General features: G+C 39.2%; 2 protein-coding genes across 6 annotated transcripts in view; one reads left to right on the top strand and one right to left on the bottom strand.

Annotated features, from left to right (window-relative positions):
- Positions 1–2,893: 2,893 nt before the first annotated feature.
- Positions 2,894–9,148, top strand: KCTD18 (potassium channel tetramerization domain containing 18; the record flags this gene model as incomplete). Its single annotated transcript, XM_079310571.1, has 3 exons — positions 2,894–3,089; positions 3,971–4,073; positions 4,800–9,148. The coding sequence occupies 3 exons, from the start codon at positions 2,894–2,896 to the stop codon at positions 5,332–5,334; spliced, it is 834 nt and encodes a 277-aa protein (XP_079166697.1). The 3' UTR covers positions 5,335–9,148.
- A 527-nt stretch (positions 9,149–9,675) lies between these two features.
- The window catches only part of SPATS2L (spermatogenesis associated serine rich 2 like), a 75,756-nt gene continuing 64,361 nt past the window's right edge, over positions 9,676–21,070 (bottom strand). For all 5 annotated transcript variants that reach the window (XM_079311816.1, XM_079311818.1, XM_079311817.1 and 2 more), the window contains 5 exons: positions 18,801–18,859; positions 16,387–16,496; positions 15,809–15,911; positions 12,874–13,091; positions 9,676–11,022 (listed from right to left, as the gene is read on the bottom strand). In XM_079311816.1, the coding sequence (XP_079167942.1) occupies positions 10,627–11,022; positions 12,874–13,091; positions 15,809–15,911; positions 16,387–16,496; positions 18,801–18,859 (886 nt within the window). In that variant the 3' untranslated portion in view covers positions 9,676–10,626. The remainder of the gene's footprint in view (positions 11,023–12,873; positions 13,092–15,808; positions 15,912–16,386; positions 16,497–18,800; positions 18,860–21,070) is intronic.

Genomic DNA, 21,070 nt, shown 5'->3' with positions numbered 1-21,070 from the left:
TACAGTGGGAGCTATGACTAAAGCACTTCTGGTGGGCAGATTATGTAAAACAGCTTCTCTCTTTTTGGATTTTCTGATATCCAAAAAGACCTGAGCTCATGATGTAACTTTCCTGAAGTTACAGTATTAAGAACCTATCTTCCTCTAATCACACCACTTCTTGCACAAGCTTAATGAAAAATCCATTCCATAATGCCCCTTCCTCTCCATCAAATTTGACCGAGATTGGTAAAGTGAAACCCAAATATACAGAGGGTGAGTGTGTAAGCCTGGCCTCCTTGGAAAAGTAATAAACACCAAACCAAAAACATCCCTGTGCTCATTTCCCAAAACATGCAGCTCAAGAGGCACCTTGCTTGTGGGGGCTGGTTATGCTGCACACTTCTATGCCAAGTACATGCTGTACTAAGCCTGAATTTTAATGATAATTCACATGGCTAAATCTGAGGTCCAAAACCTATTGCATTGTTTGTTTATATATATGTGTGTGTACATTGACTGAAACTGTGTCTGTCGTTCTGGTCTCACAGTGCAGAAATAACAGGAACATTGCTCAGACCTTTGAGGCAAACAAAGCCAGCTTAAAGGTGAAAAGAAGCATGGAAAGCTGCAGCTTCATCAAGTGGATGTTTTAGAGTGATAAAGGCTGTACTTACACTATAACATTTGACAACAGTGGTCACAATTAAGTTGCAATTGCTATGAATGAACTGTTCCCAGTAAGGGAAAACATATCCTTACTGAAGATACAGTTAACTAGATAATATTATTCCACAAAACCAATCTATTATACTTATTTTCACTTGTTTTACAGTAAATCCAACATCTATGAATTATCAGCCTGTATTGCATTCAGTGACATGTATCTCGTGTGAATTCATTAGAAATTAATAATCAGAAACCTGGCTTCTGGGTACACTCTTGGTCAAGAACTGTCCAGGGAGCACAGGAGAGCCTTGGTGCCTGGCATGCCATTCCCTCTCTTTGCTGCAAATTGGAGCATGATTAGATGCCAAGAAAAATGAAATGTGTTTACTTTATGGCTTTACTAAATGGCCTGAACTGCCATTCAAATGTAAATCTGCATTACGATAAAAGAAATGAGTTTTAAGTAGCAAGTGATCCCTCAGAAGAACACAATTTCAAAGAGAATTTCTTATCCCCACACTAGGACTAGATGGTGATTTAGAAGATTTATTTGGTTCTTTCCTCTAATGTTCTTCACTTGACTGAAGGCAAGTCTGAATTAAAACTTTATGGTCCTAAATATTAACTGAAAACACAGTAGCCTATGAATATTTAGGTATTCTCAGAAATAAAAATGTAATAACATACTAGAATAAAGCAAGTGACACAGTTGGAATTGTAACTGCTATGTAACATATCATTTGGTCTGACCCTTTAGCCAGTGAGCCTGTAGCTGAAGTTTAAAATATCTTTTTTGTCACCTTAAATTGGTGACAAAACACCTCCAAAAGGAGTAAATATATATAGTAAATATTATATATAAAATGTAATATATTTTATACAGTATATTATATATTCTAAGCATGTATATTCTGCAGGCTTTCTGGAAGCTCATATCTTCCAGAAAGTCTGCAGAAATCCAGAGTTTGGCGCTGTTAACTTTTGCAACAACTCCTGGTTACTTGGCAGTTGTATCAACAAGTTGTATCGATACTGTATGTTATGGCAAAACCCCCAAACTTTGTAAGAAAATAAAGGAGAATTTAGTGGGAACTAGACATAATGTTGCTTTTTTTTTTTTCAGAAATATTTTTCACGTATATAAATTTTGTGTAATGAGGCTAAGACATGAGTGTAACAAGAACCTATTTTCTTTACCTTTCAGTTGTTTATTGCATGCATTTTGATGACCACACAACTTGATGTCAACACAAGGAATTTTATAGGACACTTTTTGAATGTCTTTTTAAAATGAGGGTGAGGTACGAGGGTGAGGCATCTTGCCTGCATTACTGAATTGCACAATCATCAAGGTTGGAAGATGCCTTTGAGATCACCAACCATCAACCCAGCACCAGCACGTCAGGAGTCAGCTCAAGCTGCTCTCAGATCCAGAGCTGCCCTGCTGAGCAGGACTTGGGGGTGCTGTGGGTGAGAGGCTGGACATGACCCACAGTGGGCACTCACAGCCCAAACGTGTCCTGGGCTGCATCCAGAGCCTGTGGGCAGCAGGGCAAGACAGGATTCTGCCCTCTGCTCTGCTCTGAGACCCCAGCAGGAACACTGCATCCAGCTCTGGGGACCCCAGCACAGGAGGGACAGGGAGTGAGTCCAGAGGTCACCAAGAGATCAGAGGAATGGAGCACCTCTCCTGTGAGGAAAGGCTGAGAGTTGGGATTGTTCAGCCTGGAAAAGAGAAGGCTCCAGGGTGACCTGACTGCAGCCTTCCAATACCATGAAGCAAGAGTATTTACACGAGCATGTAGTGCCAAGACAAAAGGAAATGGGTTCAAATTGAAAGAAACAGGTTTATATTATGTATTAGGAAAAAAAAAATATTTTCTGTGAGTGTGATGAGGCACTGGAACAGGTTGCTCAGGGAAGCTGTGCATCTGTGTTCAAGGTGGTTGGAAGTAGATGATTTTCAAGGTCCCTTTCCAAACCAAACCATTCTAAGATTCTGACTATGGAGACTATAGAAATAGCAATAAAATCACACCCGTTCTGAGTAAACCCGTACTTGTAATTAAAATAAAAACCAAACCAGCAGTTTGTACCTTACAGAGCACCGACCGCAGGCGGGTCGGCCACACTTGGGAGGGCGCCTGAGGGAGCCCCTGCCAGCAGTGCCGGGGAGAGCGGCAGCCGAGCCCCCGGGGCTCCTTTACCCGGCTGGCCCGCGGCAGCTGCCCCGGGAGGGCAGGGCATGGCCGGGAGCACTCAGCTGTCCCCGCTCGGCCCGGCCCGGGAGCACCGCCCGTCCCTCTGCTGTCCCCGCTCGGCCCGGCCCGGGAGCACCGCCCGTCCCTCTGCTGTCCCCGCTCGGCCCGGCCCGGGAGCACGGGCTGCTCCTCTGCTCTGCCGCCGCCATTTTGCAGAGCCCGCGGGCGGCAGTGCCAGAAGTTTATTTCACTGTGCATCTTTTTATTAAGATAGAGCTCTTAATATTTCATCATATTTATAATTAGGATGCATATATTCCTAAATTTAGGCTGGGAACATTAATATTTATTCCAAGAGTATTTGGCAACATATAAGGTATCGGTTCTTCTACTGTGTATTCTAGAAAAATAGGTTTTACATGATTAATTCTGTAATTATTCTTCTATGAATATCTATTCTTTCATGAATACCCATTTTTAGCAATAGGCATTCATAGGAGGAGTAGAACCTCTTGTTTGAATAAAAACAAAATCAGAATAACATTTTCCTTTCTGCTTTATAAAACATTTACTGCTAAGTCCTTATAGTTAGGATATGATAAAAAGAATGATATATTTCACCAATGGTACATTTTTAAGGACTAACTAATCACATAATCGTTACTTTAAAAACAATATTTCTAGAGAAGCTGGAAATAACATCCAATACATCTGGAGCTATTACTTAGTAGCTGAGATGAAAAAGATGATGGATGCTTTTGATGACTGGGAAGGGAGAGATAAAGTACTAATTTTTTATTTCAGTATTACTCCTTTTAAACATAAAAATAAGAAAAATATTTGCCAACTGAGTATAATAAAAACGCTGCATAAACTTCCATAACATGGTAAAATAGTAGTGGATGTTTGGGGGGAAAACAATGTTTTATTGGATGTTCCAGAGAGGAGACAGGAGTTGATTTGAATGAAGCAGCATGCTGGCTGCCAGCAATTCTCATGTCAGCAGGTTGGGAGCTGAAATTCTGCATAATGAAATACATGTATTCATGTATTTAGTCAGGTGTAAACATGCATGGCTGTGTTCTCTCAGCTCATCAGTACAATGCTGCTATGAAATGCAGGTGTCAGCCACTGGAGAGTGCCTCAGGAGCTGATTGAATGTTGGACTTTGGAAGAACGCCCTCTGAGAGGCAGTTTGTATCACATGCCTCCAGTTTATAAAAGGTATGCTGATTTGCCTGGCTGGCATAAAATTAATTAACAAATACAGTGCCATCTTTTTTTTTCCCCCTTTATAATTTCAGGTTCCTTAAATATCTATGCATGTTGAGATTTATCTGCTTTTTTAATTTACATTTTTATAAGATGTCATAGAGCACTTAATTGTACAACTGAACTCACTAGAAACAAATCATATATATATATATATTAAGCTTCTGAGATTTTTCAGCAGCCTGGAAAGGAGTAACTTGAAAAACTAGAGAGCAGGATTAGTTAAATGGACTGCTGAACCAGAAATTTCAGTGAAAACTTTAAAAGGTTAACTGATTTTCACATCTGCGAGATGTCTTCGTTTTAGAAGGAATTTCTAGAACTTCCTCTCTGTGGTTTTATGGCAATATTTTTAATTACACCTCCATTCTCAACACATTACCTGAAAGCAGCCTTTTGCAGGTGCCACTTGCACAGTCACCTGAGCCAGCCTTCAGTCACTTCGCTGCTACAATTCTTGATGTGTCATCTTATAGAAGCAGAAGAGATTGATGGTTCTATTCAGAGAAAGCCAACCCTGATTGTAGTGATGAACTGTTGGGAAATCTAATTTATGCTTGTTACAGTATCACTTAAGCCTATTTGGAAAGGCTGTTGCAGATGGCCTGTTTTGTAATAATGTTATAAAAATAACAACATATACAGTTCATTTTTTAATTGAAGTTCTGTGGTTTACAGACGATTAATTGACTGTACTGAAGTGGAAGGCTGTTTACCATGTAAAGTGGGTCCCCAGCCAATTAGGTTCTCAGGTCCCTCCACAAGTACCCACATAAAAGTCAAGAATTCATCTTCATTAAAGGTAGCTGCTTGCAGTGCTTCACGTTCTGCAGCAATTCTTAAACAACCCCACAGTGAAAGTCTGATGCTGCACAAAGAAGCTTCTGAAACCAGATCCACAACATGCACATCAGTGCCCAGCAAGTCCCAGGCTCCCTGTGGAAGGCAGAGTGCTGGCAATGGGACACTGAGCCAAATGCCATTCCAAGCTGCAGGGAGTGAGAAGCCTGTGAACACCCGTGCAGTGAAGCTGAAAAGGACCCTGCTTTTTCTTGTGACACCATCTCCACCACCTTCTTCTGCATCCAGTGAAACAAGTGACCAGGATAGTGTTGCTGTTGAAATGCCTACTACTTCTACAGTACTAAACAAGAAGGAACCAGCTGTATTAGCAGAAAGTATTACACATAAGAATGAAGAAGTGGATGGATAATGTTTGACTCAGTCTGACAGACTGGACAGCTCTGCATTATAGAGATCATTATCTCATGTGATTCTTTATTCAAAGATTAGGGAGAAAATTGTGATGAAAAAGATAATGAAAAGCACAGGAAGAAATTGTATTAAGTGAGCACTAAAGTGTGTTTTCTGCTTTATTTCTAGATATTTTTTAGGTGTTGAGAAGAAGAATAAAATGGATTAAAAAAACTGCTCTAGCACATGCAATTTAACTTCCCAGTAACTCCCATTTGTATTTCTGTTGGGCTGTACCATACAGTGAGTACCTGCACAGCTTAAAAGAAAACCTCTTTATCAACTTTAACTACAAGTGAACCTCAATTTGTACCTTTCAAAGCGGGGGAAGGAATAGATTAAAGTAAGTAGCTTTTATTAGATACAAGTTTGCCACAAGTGTACAACCTATGAGTGCTGTAGAGACTCTGGAAGTTGATTCACTTACTGACACTTTTGCTGAGGGTAAATCACCATTTCTGCCATACTAGCAACACAAGGGATCACCTGTGCTTGTACACTGAGAGAAAATTCAGAAATACAGGAAGGGAAGAAGTGTGCTGTGTAACAAGGCTGCTCTCTCTGGAGAGAACACACATTTACAGACACAGTTACCCTGGTGTGATCTGCCCCTGGCATTTTGTGTCACACTGCTAGGAGATGGCTTTTCTGGGGCTGCAGGCTCTGAGTTACACCTGGCCTTGTGTGTCCTTCTGCAGGTCCTTGCAGATCAGGAGGGCACAACCTCAACTTGTGTGCAGCAAGGCACAGAAGTTAAGGTCGAAATGCCATAGTTTGAAGAATTCTCCCTCCTTACCCCCATGCAGGCTGGAGGAGACATTCTTGTAGCAGGGCAAATGTTGAGTAATGATACTGAAACAATGAGCTGCTGTATGTTTCTATCAGCAGAAGAAAGGCAAGTTTGGATCACTGATTTTCAAGAGCCCTTTTAGTTGTTTAAGTTAGTGAACAAAAACTGGCTTTGTTTTGTACCCTTGCTTAGAGCTGGGTACTGGGGTTTTTTGCTGTTTTTATGACTACTTTTGCTTCTCCAGCACAGTAAATACAGCTGTCTCTGCATACTGAGAACATTGCCAAAAAACAAGTTCTTAAAATTCCTGAGACTATTAGAATTACAGAAGGGTTTTTTAAATGTTTTATTTGCTAGATCATTTAAAGCCATCACATTTTCAGGCTTTTCTCTCAATCACAGGGACTTCAAACATAATTTACACAAGTAAAAAAACCCCAAATTTTCATGTACTACCATATTTTTAATATGACATTTTGCCATGAACAGTAGTCACTATAAAGGTATAGAGCACTGTAATTTTCTGCTATTGGTGTGTTATGGAAGACCAGCTGACCTTCAGAGTATGTAAGATAGTGTTTTTTCTTTATAAATAAACCTGAAGATCAACAATGCCAAGGCTCTTCCTATGTTAACAAAAAGTTTCACTGAACAAAGGACAAAGCAGAAATGATGGAAAGATACTAACATAATGCACTCCAGCATTCTTTGAACATGCAATTCCTTGAGACTAAATTTGTGAAATTTTTCACAATAATCTGACTAAAAAGCAGTTTTTAATACTTATCTTCTCTGTGAGTTCTACTTCACTATTAATTCAACAGCTGAGCACTTTACCATGCACCTTAAAATCTTTTTATAAGGCTTTCTACAGTTAATTTCTTTCAACTTCTGAATTAAAAAGCTTCTATAAATACGGAATCAGAGAGTATAACTTAGTTGAGAAAAGAGATACAATTTGAGAATATTCCTATAGGATTTTATGAGTTTGTACTACCTCATAGTAGTACTACTACCTTAAGTGTTTACTTAATTATTTTGGTAGTACAGTATTTTTTGAGTAACGTTTGTGTCATTTGCATTACAGGGGTATTAATGAGTCTTCTCTTTGTCCTGGACATATTGGCTTGTGGTTAAAAAAATACAAAACAGCCCCCTTGAATTTCAGCAGATGAAAAGAGAATGTGGCTGTGGTGAAGAAGGTTAAAAAAGTACGTGATTGCACTTACTTATTTTTAGTTGAATGGGGTGCTAACACACCTTTTAACTTAGACAAGTAGGCACTTCCAGCATGGTTTTTTTTATCATAGGATCTTGTTCAGCTTCTGTTAACTGCTCAGAGTGATATTGAGCTGTTTTATATTAGATGGATAGCATTAACCTTCATGGTGACTGGAACTAGATGTACTGTCAAGTGGTGTGACAATGGTTTACTTTGAATCTTTGTAAAATTATCAATCATGTTCAACACTAAAGAACAACATGTTTAGCAAGTTATTCCAATTCCAGAATCACTGAGTTTTCTTTAAATGAGACATTTTCAAGCACATTAAGTGTTAGGGTTTTTATCTTTTCTTTTTTCTCAAACATGGTTAACTAATATAAGTTTTCCAAAAAGAGCTTGACTGCATTAAGTTACCTTTGCTTTTAGTTTTCCAGCTGTTTATGTGAATCTTTATTTTGTTGGGTTCTTCCTTTACTCTTATTGAATTTCTTACCTTACTCTCTCTGAATTTAATCTTACACAAATGATAAAAAGATTCAACCTGCTTTAAAATACTGCCCCTTTAAGATGTGTTTTCAGCTCTGGAAGAGCACAAAGTGCAGTGGGAATTCTGTTAGTGTTTGAGGCCAAACAGCTGTATTTACTTTACTAATTGAGGGGACTTTTAGACTGGCCTGGAAGGGAAACCTTGCCCTGCCATAAATTCCCTCACTGCCCATCTACAAGTGCCTTAAAAGGAGAATTGCATGTAGTTGTCTCTGTAATGTGAAGATAAAAACAGAGCTCTGTTGAAGATGGGCCCAGGAGCATTTGGCTACTTGTAACTCCCACGAACAGTAAAACACTCCTAGAAACTGGCAGATATATCCCAAGCATACAGACACATATGAAATTAAAGATGAAGAGTCTGACAGAGTTTCAGAGCACAGACACATAAAGTGGTTAAAATGTGCATTGGAATAAACTTCCCAAACTGGTACAGATAGTAAACAAAACTTGATGTGCTAAAACTGCAGTATTCTCATACCCAGCCTTCTCACTTAACCAAACCCATGCCCAGCTCTTTAACAAAGATGTCTTTGCATCACCAGAGAAAGGAGAAATGCCATCTCTCACCTCTTGGTCCTGGATCTGTCACATACTGAGCCTCCAGTACATCAAAGCTTGACTGATACTGAGAAGCACAAGGTAGTCCTGTTGTGCTGAGTTATGACTTAAATTACAGATTTTATTTATTTATCTGCAGAAGGTCGCTTGTCAAAAACTTACTTTATGGAATAAAGTAGCTTTCAATAATGCAATAATCAAGTGTAGAAGCTGTAAGGAAGGAATAAATGTCAAAACAGGTAAGTTCGATTTTCCTTTTTTTTTTTTTTTAGGAAGGATTACAAGAAGAGACATTTCACAACTCACATATGGATAATATAAGAAATTCCTGTGTAGTATCTGCATGGAATTTGTAATTAAATATCTTAGAGTGAGGTTACAGTGAAACTGTAAGGCAGCAGATAAATTTTGAAAAGCTACCTATCTGATGGATATGCACAACAGAGAGTCTGGAATTTCAGTCCAATCTACTTCAAAACATTCAGCTTAAAAGTGTGATAATTAACTAGGATAAGAGCAGTGCTTGTAATGCTAAGAAAGACAGTGTCTACCTACACAATTATTTTTCTTTCACCACTCTTCCAAATGACGATGAGTTACTTGCCTTTAAAATCAAGTTTTACCAATATTCACATGTGGGACACTGCATAAGTATATAAAGAAAAATACAAATTAGGGAATGCACCACGCTCTTTCCTTGGATAATATTTTTCAAGGGCTCCAGAGAAACAGTAATACAGCCAGTACTAAGGAAGTGTGCAGTCAAAGAGAAATTAGGCAAAGGAAATTGGTAAAAAACAATAGTGAGAAATCACCTAGTTGTAAACTTTTAAAGCTACTCAAGCATCCTCCTGCTCTTCCTGACCTCGACAGAGGTCAATCTTACTGACTTTTACACCTTTCTCATTCTGACACTGAGGCCAACAGGTCACTTGACACCAGCTCTGGCTTCTGACACCTTACTATGTTAAGCAGTAACTTACTGTTATAAAATATGTTCAGCATGGAGGTGGCCCTCATGGCAAGGTTGTTTTGTGCCCTGTGGCATTAGAATCAAGCTAGAAGCAAAAGCCTAGTCCAGTCCAAACTCAGCTGAAAGCCTCCCACTGATACCAGTTCCACTACACAATTTGAGTAAGAGCACAAGGTTAGGCACTGCAAAGCAGCAAACACCAGAGTATTTTAGAAAGAAGATTTTAATTATTTGGAAGAAACAGATTTTCTGAAGTACAGACTCAGAACATAAAGACTAAGTAATTTATTAGTCATAGCTCTTGTTATGGACAGATGGTTCCTACAGCAAAAATATAGAAAAATAATTTGAATTCAAGTCTAGAAGACCTGCAACTTTTCATATGCAAAAAATAAATCCAACTAGTCATAGAAAAGTGGCTGATAAGGATGGAGAACAGGGCTGTGCATCTGAATAGCCATTACTATATACATTCCAAACTTAAATGAGCATATTTAATCAGCCTCATAAAAATAGTTTGTCCATGAAAAATACCAATATGTAATACATTTAATACAATTTATACTTGAATTTAAAGATCTCAGATTATGGAACAATAAGCTAAAATCAAACGAACTGCTTTTTCAACTCTTCTCATATAGAACAATACTCTCTGTGTATACAGTGTGCATGCATGTACGTGTATACACGCACAGAAAGAAAGAGGTGTATAGAGATTTGCTGAAAAATTCTACAAGATTATTTGATTTCATCGCAGACCACAGCATACAGACTTCCTGGGATCCTTCTAACACAGGCTGTTCTATGAAATAGTAATGTTGACTGGTATAACCACATATCTACAACAGGTCTTTGCTATTATGAATTTAATTATCCATTTATCTTTCCAATCTAGATTTTGTTTTTCTAAGAAGTAAATGCTGCTTTGGTAAGATTCCGTACAGTCATGACAAAATAAATGTGAACATACTGGGGGAAAGCCTTGAAAGTATGATTTAATTTTGATAATTAGTAAGTAATAAAGATACCAACAAGTTTTAAGCAGCAAAAGATTTAAAAGACTATGTTCTGATTTACTTTCTTCACCAACAAGCTTTTCAAGCAACAAACTAAAATGAAGAGATTGAATTTCTCTGCCTGCCATCACTGTGACATTTTAAGCAACCAAAGTCACAGCTGGGACTGAAAGAACAGTGGCATCAGCAGAGACCTCCATCCTTGCAGGACATAAATTGCATTGTGCCACCCTGCCAACGCTGCCTTGGAAGGCCCTGTGCTCTGTGGTGTCTGGCGTGTGATGCTTCCGCCGGGACTTCTCCGCAGGCGTCGCATTCTCTGTGGTCCTTGCAGTTGTAGACTGCTCTTGGTTTTTCATAGCTCCTTTATTTTTAGATCGAAAGCTGTTATGCTGCTGTCTTCTGTGCTCAGACCTGGAACCACTCTTGGCATTTTGATCTGCCTCATTAGTGGCACCTTGCGACTTATGAGATCCATTGAGTCGCATGTGTTGGTGCTGTGGGTTGAATCTTCGTCTCTGGTTAGAAGGCCCATTCTACCCAGGAAGAAATTGGAGAACTGTTAGGTTGTCTGAATCCTTCCAACAGGCCAAGAAACACAGCAGTCAAAATTAACAGTGTTACTGTTAGGAGGGAATAGGAGAGGGAAAACACTAAAAGGTCTTGATTCTTGATTGTTAGCAGAGTCTCTTTATAATAACTATAACCAGAAATATGAGTACCATACTACATCTGAGTAGCCTGGAGATACAGATGGCAGGTTCATCACTGATGCCACATAAAAATCTGCCATGATTCAAAAGAATACAGAAAAGGGGATGAAATTCTAGACATCTCAACAGCAGTTGTTGAGGAAAGGGATCTGCAGGTTCTGGTGAACGGAAGTTAAATGTGAGTCAGCAGTGCCCTGGCAGCCAGGAGGGACATCCCTGTCCTGGGGGGTATCAGACTCAGCATTGCCAGCCAGGCAAGGGAGGGGATTGTCCTGCTCTGCTCTGCACTGGGGAAGCCTCACCTCAAGTGCTGGGGGCAGTTCTGGTTGCCACAGTATAAGAAAAACATTAAACTATGAGAGAGTGTCCAAAGCAGGGCCATGAAGATGGTGAAGGACCTTGAGGAGAATCCATGAGAGGAGTGGCTGAGTTCACTTGGTCTGTTCAGTCTGGAGGAGACCGAGGAGGAACCCTCACTGCAGTCACAACTTCCTTGTGAGGGGAAGAGGAGGGGCAGGCACTGATCTCTCCTCTGTGGTGACCAGAGACAGGACCAGAGGGAATGGCCTGAAGCTGGGTCAGGGGAGGTTTAGGTTGGGTATCAGAAGTTCTTTACACAGAGAGCACTGGAACAGGGTGCTCAGGGAAGTGGTCACAGCACCAACCCTGACAGAGCTCAAGATGTGTTCGGACAATACTCTCAGGCACATGGTGAGATTTATGGGGGTCTTGTGCAGGACCAGGAGTGTGACTCAGGATACTCTGTGATTCTCTGACCAGTTCAGAAGTACTGAAGAACTTAATACTAACTGATTTTTTCCAAAATAATGAATATTGCTTTCCTAGTAAAGCGTTTTTCAAGTACTACAGTATGACTGGAGGAAGCACAGACAGTTACATATAAATGAAAGTCAAGTGAAGAATCCTCACTATGGAAGACATGTCCATTGTGATATTTTGCTCAGAGGATGTTTTGATTCATAGTGGGAAGTGGCTGAATTACTTTTATTTGCATGCCTGACAGGACAGGTGATTCCATAGTGCATAATGTCAGTGCATGTATCTTACATTTCCCATCAGGCACCTACTTGAGCCTAAAAATCTCTACACAGAGAAAATTCAGAACAATTTTAGTGGCAGCTTTACCTAAGAACAATGGTACAGGGACATTCTAAGGTGCTATTACAACAAAATACAATTCATATATGTCCCATATATAATATAATGCTATTAATATAGAACAATACTATAACCTGTACTATATAGCTTCTGAAATAATAAGCTTTTAAACCTGGCAAGATGCTACTTTCAAAGTGTATCTAATAATTCTGCTTCCACAGCACATCAGCTGACCATTTATCAAGGACTAAATGTTTCTCCTCTGTAACAGTTACCTATAATGGAGGGGTTTTCTTTTTCACTCTATTACTGCTACTAGACACTTCTGAACAGACAGCTGTATTACTAATATGGTATTACTGGTATTTGTACTTTTATGTTCACACTGACTTGAAAATGAATCTGGAAAATATATGCTTACTATCTTCAAAAACTACTAATTAAATATAGATCACAAATGACTTTTTGATTTTGTATTAACAACTTTCAATGCCACATATTTTTCTGAAAGTTTTGAAGTCATTTACTTTAGTTCACGACTGACTGACATATTACCTGCTTATTTGTGGGGACTCCTTGAGAAGAAGGTTCTGTAGAATTGGAAGGATAACTTTGTCCTTTACTGCTGGCTGTTTTATTATCAGAGTTCTTGGCATTACTAGAGGACTTTCGGTTGTGCGTGTTTTGCTTGCCAGTTGTTGCATGTGAGGTCATTGAAGACAGCACTAAACTACATGGTGTTCTTGAGGAGTAGTTGTTCTTTGGGTGAGAAACTGTAAAAAAAAGGGATTATGAGTTATCAGTTAAATAATCAACACCTAAACAGAAGACTGTATTCTTACCCTATTTCTAGTTAATTTTGGAAGCATTGTTTCAGTCTCACTTTAAATGATGAAGGAAGCTAACTATTGAAGTAACTTGGTTGGAGTCAGGCCAGTGTGTTCTACACCTGCAAGTCTGCCTGACTGCAAAGCACTTCTGGAGATAAAAGAGCCAGTGTGGTGGCACTGCATTACAAATGGAAAGAGCCTGGGAGAAGGCCAGGCTTTTGGCATCCAAGATGACTTGTTCCTATCTAAAGGAAATGGGTAAAAAAAGGTTCTTCTGTGTCATGGGTATCTATAAAAACTGAACTGAATGCAGGAATCCACTTCATGCAGATCACAGCAGTTTGCACCACCAGGAACCACTAGTGCCCATCTCCTTATATTCCTACTCTCTATTTCCCAGTATTTTGAGATCATCTAATTTATTAAGCACTGTCGTATTTGGATATGAAACGCACCCAAAGAATCCTTGATTCCTCTCTGCATTTCTTCAAGCTGCCTTTGTGACATGGCCCCCAAGCAGTCGTGAAGAGGATTCTGAGGCTAATGAAGTTCTTGATCTTTATTTACTCTCCTGATTTTTCTCATTATGAAATTTGTCTTTTTCCTTCTGATACAGATGACAAATTTGAGGCTCACCCCAGAGAAACACCTGTTGTTTTTATCTAAGAGGTACTTCTATTTTATCACTTCTAGTACAGAGAAAGAAGATGATCAATCCTTTTGGTAACTAAGCACCATCTCTTAGGTTTTGTGAGGATCTTATTCACTTAGACCAAAATCTGCTACTTCTCCCACTAGGTGTCCTCTTCAGAAAAACAATGCAATGATCTGCACAGTGAACTGAATTTTCTCTCCTAAGTTCAATGAGGCCAACCATCCCTGAATTCTATTAACTCTCTCTCATCTAAAACAGACTGCTGAACATGAAGCCCATATAAAAACCCAGATGCTTTTCATGAAAATGTGTTTTTAACAAAAAAGATGTACAGGAAAACGATACTGGGTGTTCTGATATATGTCAATCCAATTATTTTTGTTTCTTCCAGTCCTTCATTTTGAGTATATGCTGTCTATGATCTCCTCATGCTGGAACATTCCTTCCTTTACAGAAACTCTGTGGGTTTTGTTATTGCTTTTGCTAAAACCCTTAGGAGTGGCTGTTCTTAGCTAATAGGCCTTGTATAATCTCTTGTTTGAGGAGTATTTGCAGCTTCTAGCAGAGTATGGGCCTCACTGAGAGATGATGCTAAGACAAACATCTTTTGCACTGAAAAGCTCTTGTCAAAGACACCAATCAACACAAGTTTCTCATCTAAGGTCACTGAGGGCAGGTATAAGCAAAGTTTTCTTCAGACAGTGCACTATCAGTCATTTCTAGGATGACACCGCTCCCCTGCTAACAGCTGCTCTTTTGACTTCACTGACCTGATTTAAACAGGCCTGCATCAAACTGTGCTTACATAATGCTTTACTGAAATGAGGTATAAATAATTAACTTGCAGAATTAACTGCAGCTGGAAGTTATTTAGGAAAGTAGTTCAGTGAGTTTTAAAAAATAGTCTATGGTTATATCAATAGCAGCTGTAGTATTATTAGTCAAGATAATCTTTATGGAATTTTCAATCTCTAATGCTTCAGGGTATTAGATAGGGTCTATGAGGTGACTGCAAACAATTAGATGCATTACTGGGAAGTTTATGCCTTCCTCTGAAACATCCTGGGTTGGTTTCATTGAGAGACAGGATATGGGATTAGATGGAGCTTCAAAGTGTTCTGCAAAACTAGTTCTTATGGTCCAATGAGTTAAACTGCTTATGCCTTCAAGCAGTCAGTTCTTTAGCTGTGCAGTCAGAAGCTTGTATTGGCAGACTGTGTAGTGCTTTCTCTGTTTTGTCTTTTTAGGAACTACTTGAAAACATTTATTATTTTCCTTCCAAGATGCACTTGTTCAGGTTTCTCCTGAATGGAATACCATAGGACAGGGTAACAAACATACAGGGCAAAGCCTTATATCATTGACTTTGTTTTAGGGGAAGAAAAAGCATGACAGAGATGAGAAATAGGCTCTTGAAGCAAAAAATGTGAACCTGAATTTCCAAGCAGAAGGGCAGATTACTCAGAAACAGGAGCCTGTAGAAAAAGAAGCTGAGGGAAGACCTTACTGCTCTCTACAAGTACCTAAGAGAAGGCTGTAGCAAGATGGGATCAGTCTTTTCCAGCCTTAGTGATTCTATGATTTGGGACTCTGGATAGCTCCTGAAAAACCAATGAATACTGTGACAAAGCTGGGGAGTTCTTAGCAGGAGAGATCTGAACTGGTCTCATTACATTATGCTCACACACAAAATCTCCTAATTTACTATTTATTTATACATTACTGAATCTGTGTATTCCCTAGAGTTGGGATCCTGTTTAGATTGAAAACTTCAAGTGATCCAGAAATCTCTGACAAAGATGGAGTGTGCAGCCCAGGCACAGTGAGTCTAACCTGCTGCAAACTGTAAAGTTGACTCGTGTGTGTCCAGCAGTCCTGCTGCATCCAGAGACACAACTCAACTGGGCTTGCTGCACTCACACATTGGCAACACATGTGCTGTCAGCTCTGCTGAACAGGTATGATTGCTCTGAGAAACTCAGTGAGAGGGATCATCAGCACTTACTTTCTCCACAGAGCTGAATCTGGGTCTTCAGCTGCTCTGTATCACAGGAAAATCGGGCAGACCTGCCCAGCTCCTCATCGTATTTCCGTTCACTCACAAAGTGCTGCAAAAACAGACATGTTAACAGTAACTTACATTCTGAGCAAAAGACTGTATGGGTGGGAAAAGAACCAACCAATACTTAAGTTCACTTTAAGGCTCCACAAATTCTTGACCCTGTCCTGTTCACAAGACCTCTGTGCAGAACAAAGTATTTTCCCATCATTACCAAATTTTGTCTCACAGCCCACTGATGGGTGGATCACTCCCACACTTGAGAAGTGGATCATTTCAGCAGACAATGTATGTTTGATCACTGATCCTGAAGCTATCAGGTTTACTTGCTGAATCTTCTCTGGTAACATCTGTACATTGCTCAGAGGTGCTACAAAGCTTTAAGAAGATACACTTTCCCCTTGGAAAGCTATTTACCCCTCAGCCCATAGCAGGAATGAAAAGCCTAGGCATGTTAATGTGACAACTCTTCCTTGGCATTTCTGCAAATGGCTAAAATACTCAAGCAGAAGTGAATGCCTGACCTTAATTTCAGCCCTGAGTTCAGAGAGTTGTGCTTCAGCCATCTGACTGGCTAGGTCTGCCAGTCTCTTCAGCTCCTCTGCTTTCTTCTGCCGAGCAGTCAGGATTTCCACTGCCAAATACCAATAGTCAGTCATTAATGCTAGGAAGGTAAATTGCTCTGTAATTTATTAGTCTTTGGGCATTACCATGGTACATTCCCGTGTGAGACAAACACATGGACCACTAACTTCAACTGGACTTCCAATATAGTATTTGCACAAATTAAGCTGATCACTGTATTTCACTGAACTGCCTGATTTTGAGAAAGATCTGAAAATGGGACAGCTGTCAGAAAATCAAAGTTAAACCAAGCTTCAAACAAACAGGGGCAAAGACATGTTTTGAGTTTTCCAGTGCTTTCTTTTGAAGCAAAAAAACAGGGAGCCTTCCAGAGACATGGAAAGAAGCATTACATTGAGTCACCAGCCTGTTTCTGAAGACAGGCTGTATTTGATTTATACAGAGGAATTTCACTTCCTCTGAAAAAAACTTGTTCATATAGTGTTTATGTTATCACAATTTTGCTTTCACATATGGAATACACATATTTGCCATTTCAAACCAGCATTGAAGGCCAACAGTCTTTATTAAAAAAATACTAAGTTTTTATTACTGCCTGTCTTGTATATTTTGTGTAAGGAAGGGATGAGTAGTTATATTCTTATAGGGAAAGATTAATCATCAGTCATGAAGCAATGGTCTACTTCTACACAAGATAATACAATATTACAATTTTGGTGGAAATATATGCGAAGTACTACCTAAATGGTGACTCAGTGTAAAAGCAACAACTGATTAACTGGTGATGGGATCAGTACTTTTGGCAACAGGAAACAATATCTAAATGTAAAATAGTAACAATCACAGTCTTTACAGCCTACAGCAGCCTACAGAGACAGCAGAAAGCACACTGCTGCAGACAGGTACAGGGCCATCCACTGTCATGCATGGAGTTAGCAGGAGAACAGGGAAACAGAATATGTCATGTGCAAATGCAGCACTTTGCATGCTGGTATTAGGTTTACTTTCTACAAAAATTCCAATAACTGGGTAAGATTAATGAAGGGGCACTATAATACCATCAGCTTTGGACAGTGGATTTCCAAAATGTGGCTTTGTTTGTGCAGTTAGGGCTTAAACCTGTGTTGGCTGATCAGTGGGAATTCTACCACTGTTTTTCCTGGGAATGACTGCATGCTGTGTAGCTGATTATGGCTACATGGTATCTGCAGGTAAACGAAACCTGCTGATATATATCCCTACAAAAGTCCTTCCCAGAATAACACAAAGCTCCAAATTCACATCTCTTTCATGTTATTCCTAGAAAATTAGCAAATAAAACTCAAAACACAAACTTTGCAAATCTTTGCTGTTGTAGCTTCATACCTTCTAGTTTCTACACATACACAACTGCAAGAGACTTGGACGGCAACAGAGAATTTATAGCATTTTTTTCAACAGAAATTCAATTAGTATACTTTTGTAAAGTAAGTGAATTCTAAATGCAGGTGAAGCATTCAAGAATGTAAAATATATTTGTGATCCTGCTTGAAAAGACCTTACATTCACAAATCAATGAAAGGACTGTATGCATTCATAGCAAGGATATTTTCATCTGCCAGGAAAAGTATCATTCTAACCATGCTTTAGTTACTCTTCAATTTCTTGCTTAGCATTCTCTACTGAAACACATCCCACTGTATTTCCTGGGGGTAAATACAAACACTGTATCTTGAATGGAGTGTAAGATAGACACTGTGGTATCCTAATACAAGGCTCATATTGCTTTTTCCCACCCCAAACCAGAATATATATACATGAAAATGCAAAAACCAGAGACAACATGAAAGCCTGGAATCATATCAACTCCCAAAGATTATTAAGAAAACAGACTGCAGTAAGCATCTGTTTTTTGATTTTTAAAATTGTTCTAATTCATAAGCTTGATCTCTATCCCTTAAAGCTATGCAAGGCAACACAATAACCTACTCCCTTATTCCAGTATTCTAACTTATGTAGGTAAGATAAGCAAATAGTGAATTGACAAATGGAAACAAAGCAATTGAATAACCATAGAAATGAGGGTGAAAAAAAAAAGAGAGTGGTCAGAAAGCTCTGACAGATAAGCAGAAGGAGTAAATAATTTAAATTTAACTCCATACCACCTCTTGGTTTACCATAATTTCATAATTCTGAAATTTTGATGCATAACCCTCATAGAGACTGGCACATCAAAGCTGTATATGGGTATAAATATAGAGTGAAAGATGATGGAATGCTACAAACCAAATTTATGGATAGTGTAATTTTCTGCCAAATAAAACAACTGTTTCAACAGTATTCCAAAATTCCCCTGTGTATTTTTTTTACTTACTGGCTTCTTCTTTAACTTTATCGATTTCTGCCATTAATGACACTTCTTTGTCTACGATGCTACAAAAGAAAAAAAAAGAAAGAAAAAATCCTTATTTAATTCATGCTAGAACTCCATCAAAATCAAAAGCTCTAGCTACACACAGACTTCAGATATTAACAATGGGCAGTTTTGAAATGAGTAATACTTAAAAAATGGAAGCTGAACAAATACCTAGGGTAGCCAGCTACAAAAAATTAGTGATAAAGAGTGTGTGTGCTGCTTTACACAAACATCTCACTGGCCCTCCCACGTATCTGCACAGATGTGGAAATCAGTCTGATTCAGCACAGCAATCCTCAAATGACTAAACAGTCTGGTTCCTAATTACACCAGATACACCACTGCTGCTACCCAGATTAATATAGCTGAAGTCCTGGCACAAAACTAAGAATGAAACAAAATTAAAGATGTGTGGAAAGAGTTCCATTTCTTCCTCAGAGATATTTTTGCAAAATAAGTCAGGGAAAACAAGAAAATGGTTTGTCATGTAAAGAAACATTAAAGTATCTCCATAACAGAAGTCAACTTCCTTGCCCCCTGTTGATACCAGGACTGGGAAGGAGTTGTTCCACTTTTACCTGGCCTTCCTAAAGGAATTGTGTGCCTCTCCTTTTACAAATGCCTGGTGTGCAATTCCTGACAGTGCTTATAAGCTTATCAGACTAGGTGGGTCTGCTGAGAGCAGACAGGATATGTGGTAAATTGGTCACATAATGAAAGCAGTAACATTGTCCAGTGAAATAACATCTCTGTGGAATGCTCTCCAGGGAACAGTGCTCTGGTGGGCCATCCTGTTCTCCCCTTACTAGATTATTCCTAATGTTAAAATCACATTTAATGAACACCACCAATGTTAATGTTTGTGTTTGCATAAGTGAGTGAACTCAAGCAGCTGGGGGGAAAAATTGCAAAAAGTAGGTCAAACACCAGGAGTACATCTAGGCACACATTCAAGGGAAGAGTGTAGCTCTCAATCCTGTAAGTAAAATCATCCTTAAACATTAGCTTTTGTACCCAGTGAAGACATTACAGAAAACTTAAACCCAAAACATTTGCCTAGAACATCCTTAGCAAGAAAGGGAAGATCCTCCAGAGTTCAGTGGGCAGTAAAGAGAGACAGAAGACTTAAAAGAGAGAAGGTCCATAACTGAAACAGGTAAAGATTGGTGAACAGGCAGCGTGGAACACATGGCAAACACACAGCTGACAACCAAACATTTACCAGCTACAACATGCTCAAGGTGCCATTCATCCTCCCTTGAAATCTCCATACCAACCTCACACAGGAGGTTTGCAACAGCAACTCTGCAGTCTTCTGTCCTTGAGTTTTCCCAGTCTACCATGCCCCCTGAACAGGAGAAGACTTTTACACTGCCTCCCAGTAGCCAACAAGAGGGACAGAAGCAGGTTGGCTGATGGCAAAGGTTTCAGCAAGACAACACAATTGCAGTGTAACAGATTTTTTTTTGTTTCATACATAGAAACACAACTCAAATTACTGTTCCAGCCTGCCAGATCAATTTAGTGTGACCTACACAGCAGAGGAAATAAAACAGCAGGGCTTTTTTATGGTAGAGCAAATCAGTTAAGAGGCAGGCTCTGATAATGGAAGGACATGCTTATTCCAGTTGGCACTCAGTATTCTCCAGGCATAAGCATTAAGCTTGAATGCCAAATAAGCAGGTGATGATTCCAGCTTGCTAATCTAAATAGTCATAGCTTCTCAGAATAAATCTATTTTCAATTAGCTTTTGTAACTACACGGTTTAATAAACTTCCTTGACTTTCACAACAGGTAGCTGAAACGAGCTTTTAAGTTCTTACCTATTTCTATCCTCCACAAAGATAATCTAGTTTTCTTTACTACTCTCAAATTAAAAGAACTGCAGATCTTTGCTTTTTCCATCTCTTTTATCAAAGTGCCACCCTAGTGCACTATACAGGTTACACAAAAAAAATTTTTGGCTGGAAAACATATTCAAGCAATAAGGTCACAACAGCAGAACTCGTCAGAGGAATGTTTTAGTGCAGCTCATTCCAGGATTGTCCTCTCTGCACTCTAACAACAGATGCTTAGTAAACTGGTGGTACCTAACATTTTATTTTCATGCCAAATAAAAACACTTCTAATACCAAAATGAAAGCAAGACCAATACCAGTCCTATATTTATCATATTTTATAGTCAAATCTTGTCTGTTAATACACAGTTCTCCACTCCTAATGTTTC

The sequence above is a fragment of the Erithacus rubecula genome, assembly GCF_903797595.1.
Source record: "Erithacus rubecula genome assembly, chromosome: 8".
NCBI lineage: Eukaryota > Metazoa > Chordata > Aves > Passeriformes > Muscicapidae > Erithacus > Erithacus rubecula.
The sequence above is the reverse complement of the archived record's forward strand: the minus strand, read 5'-3'. Positions and strand labels throughout refer to the sequence as shown.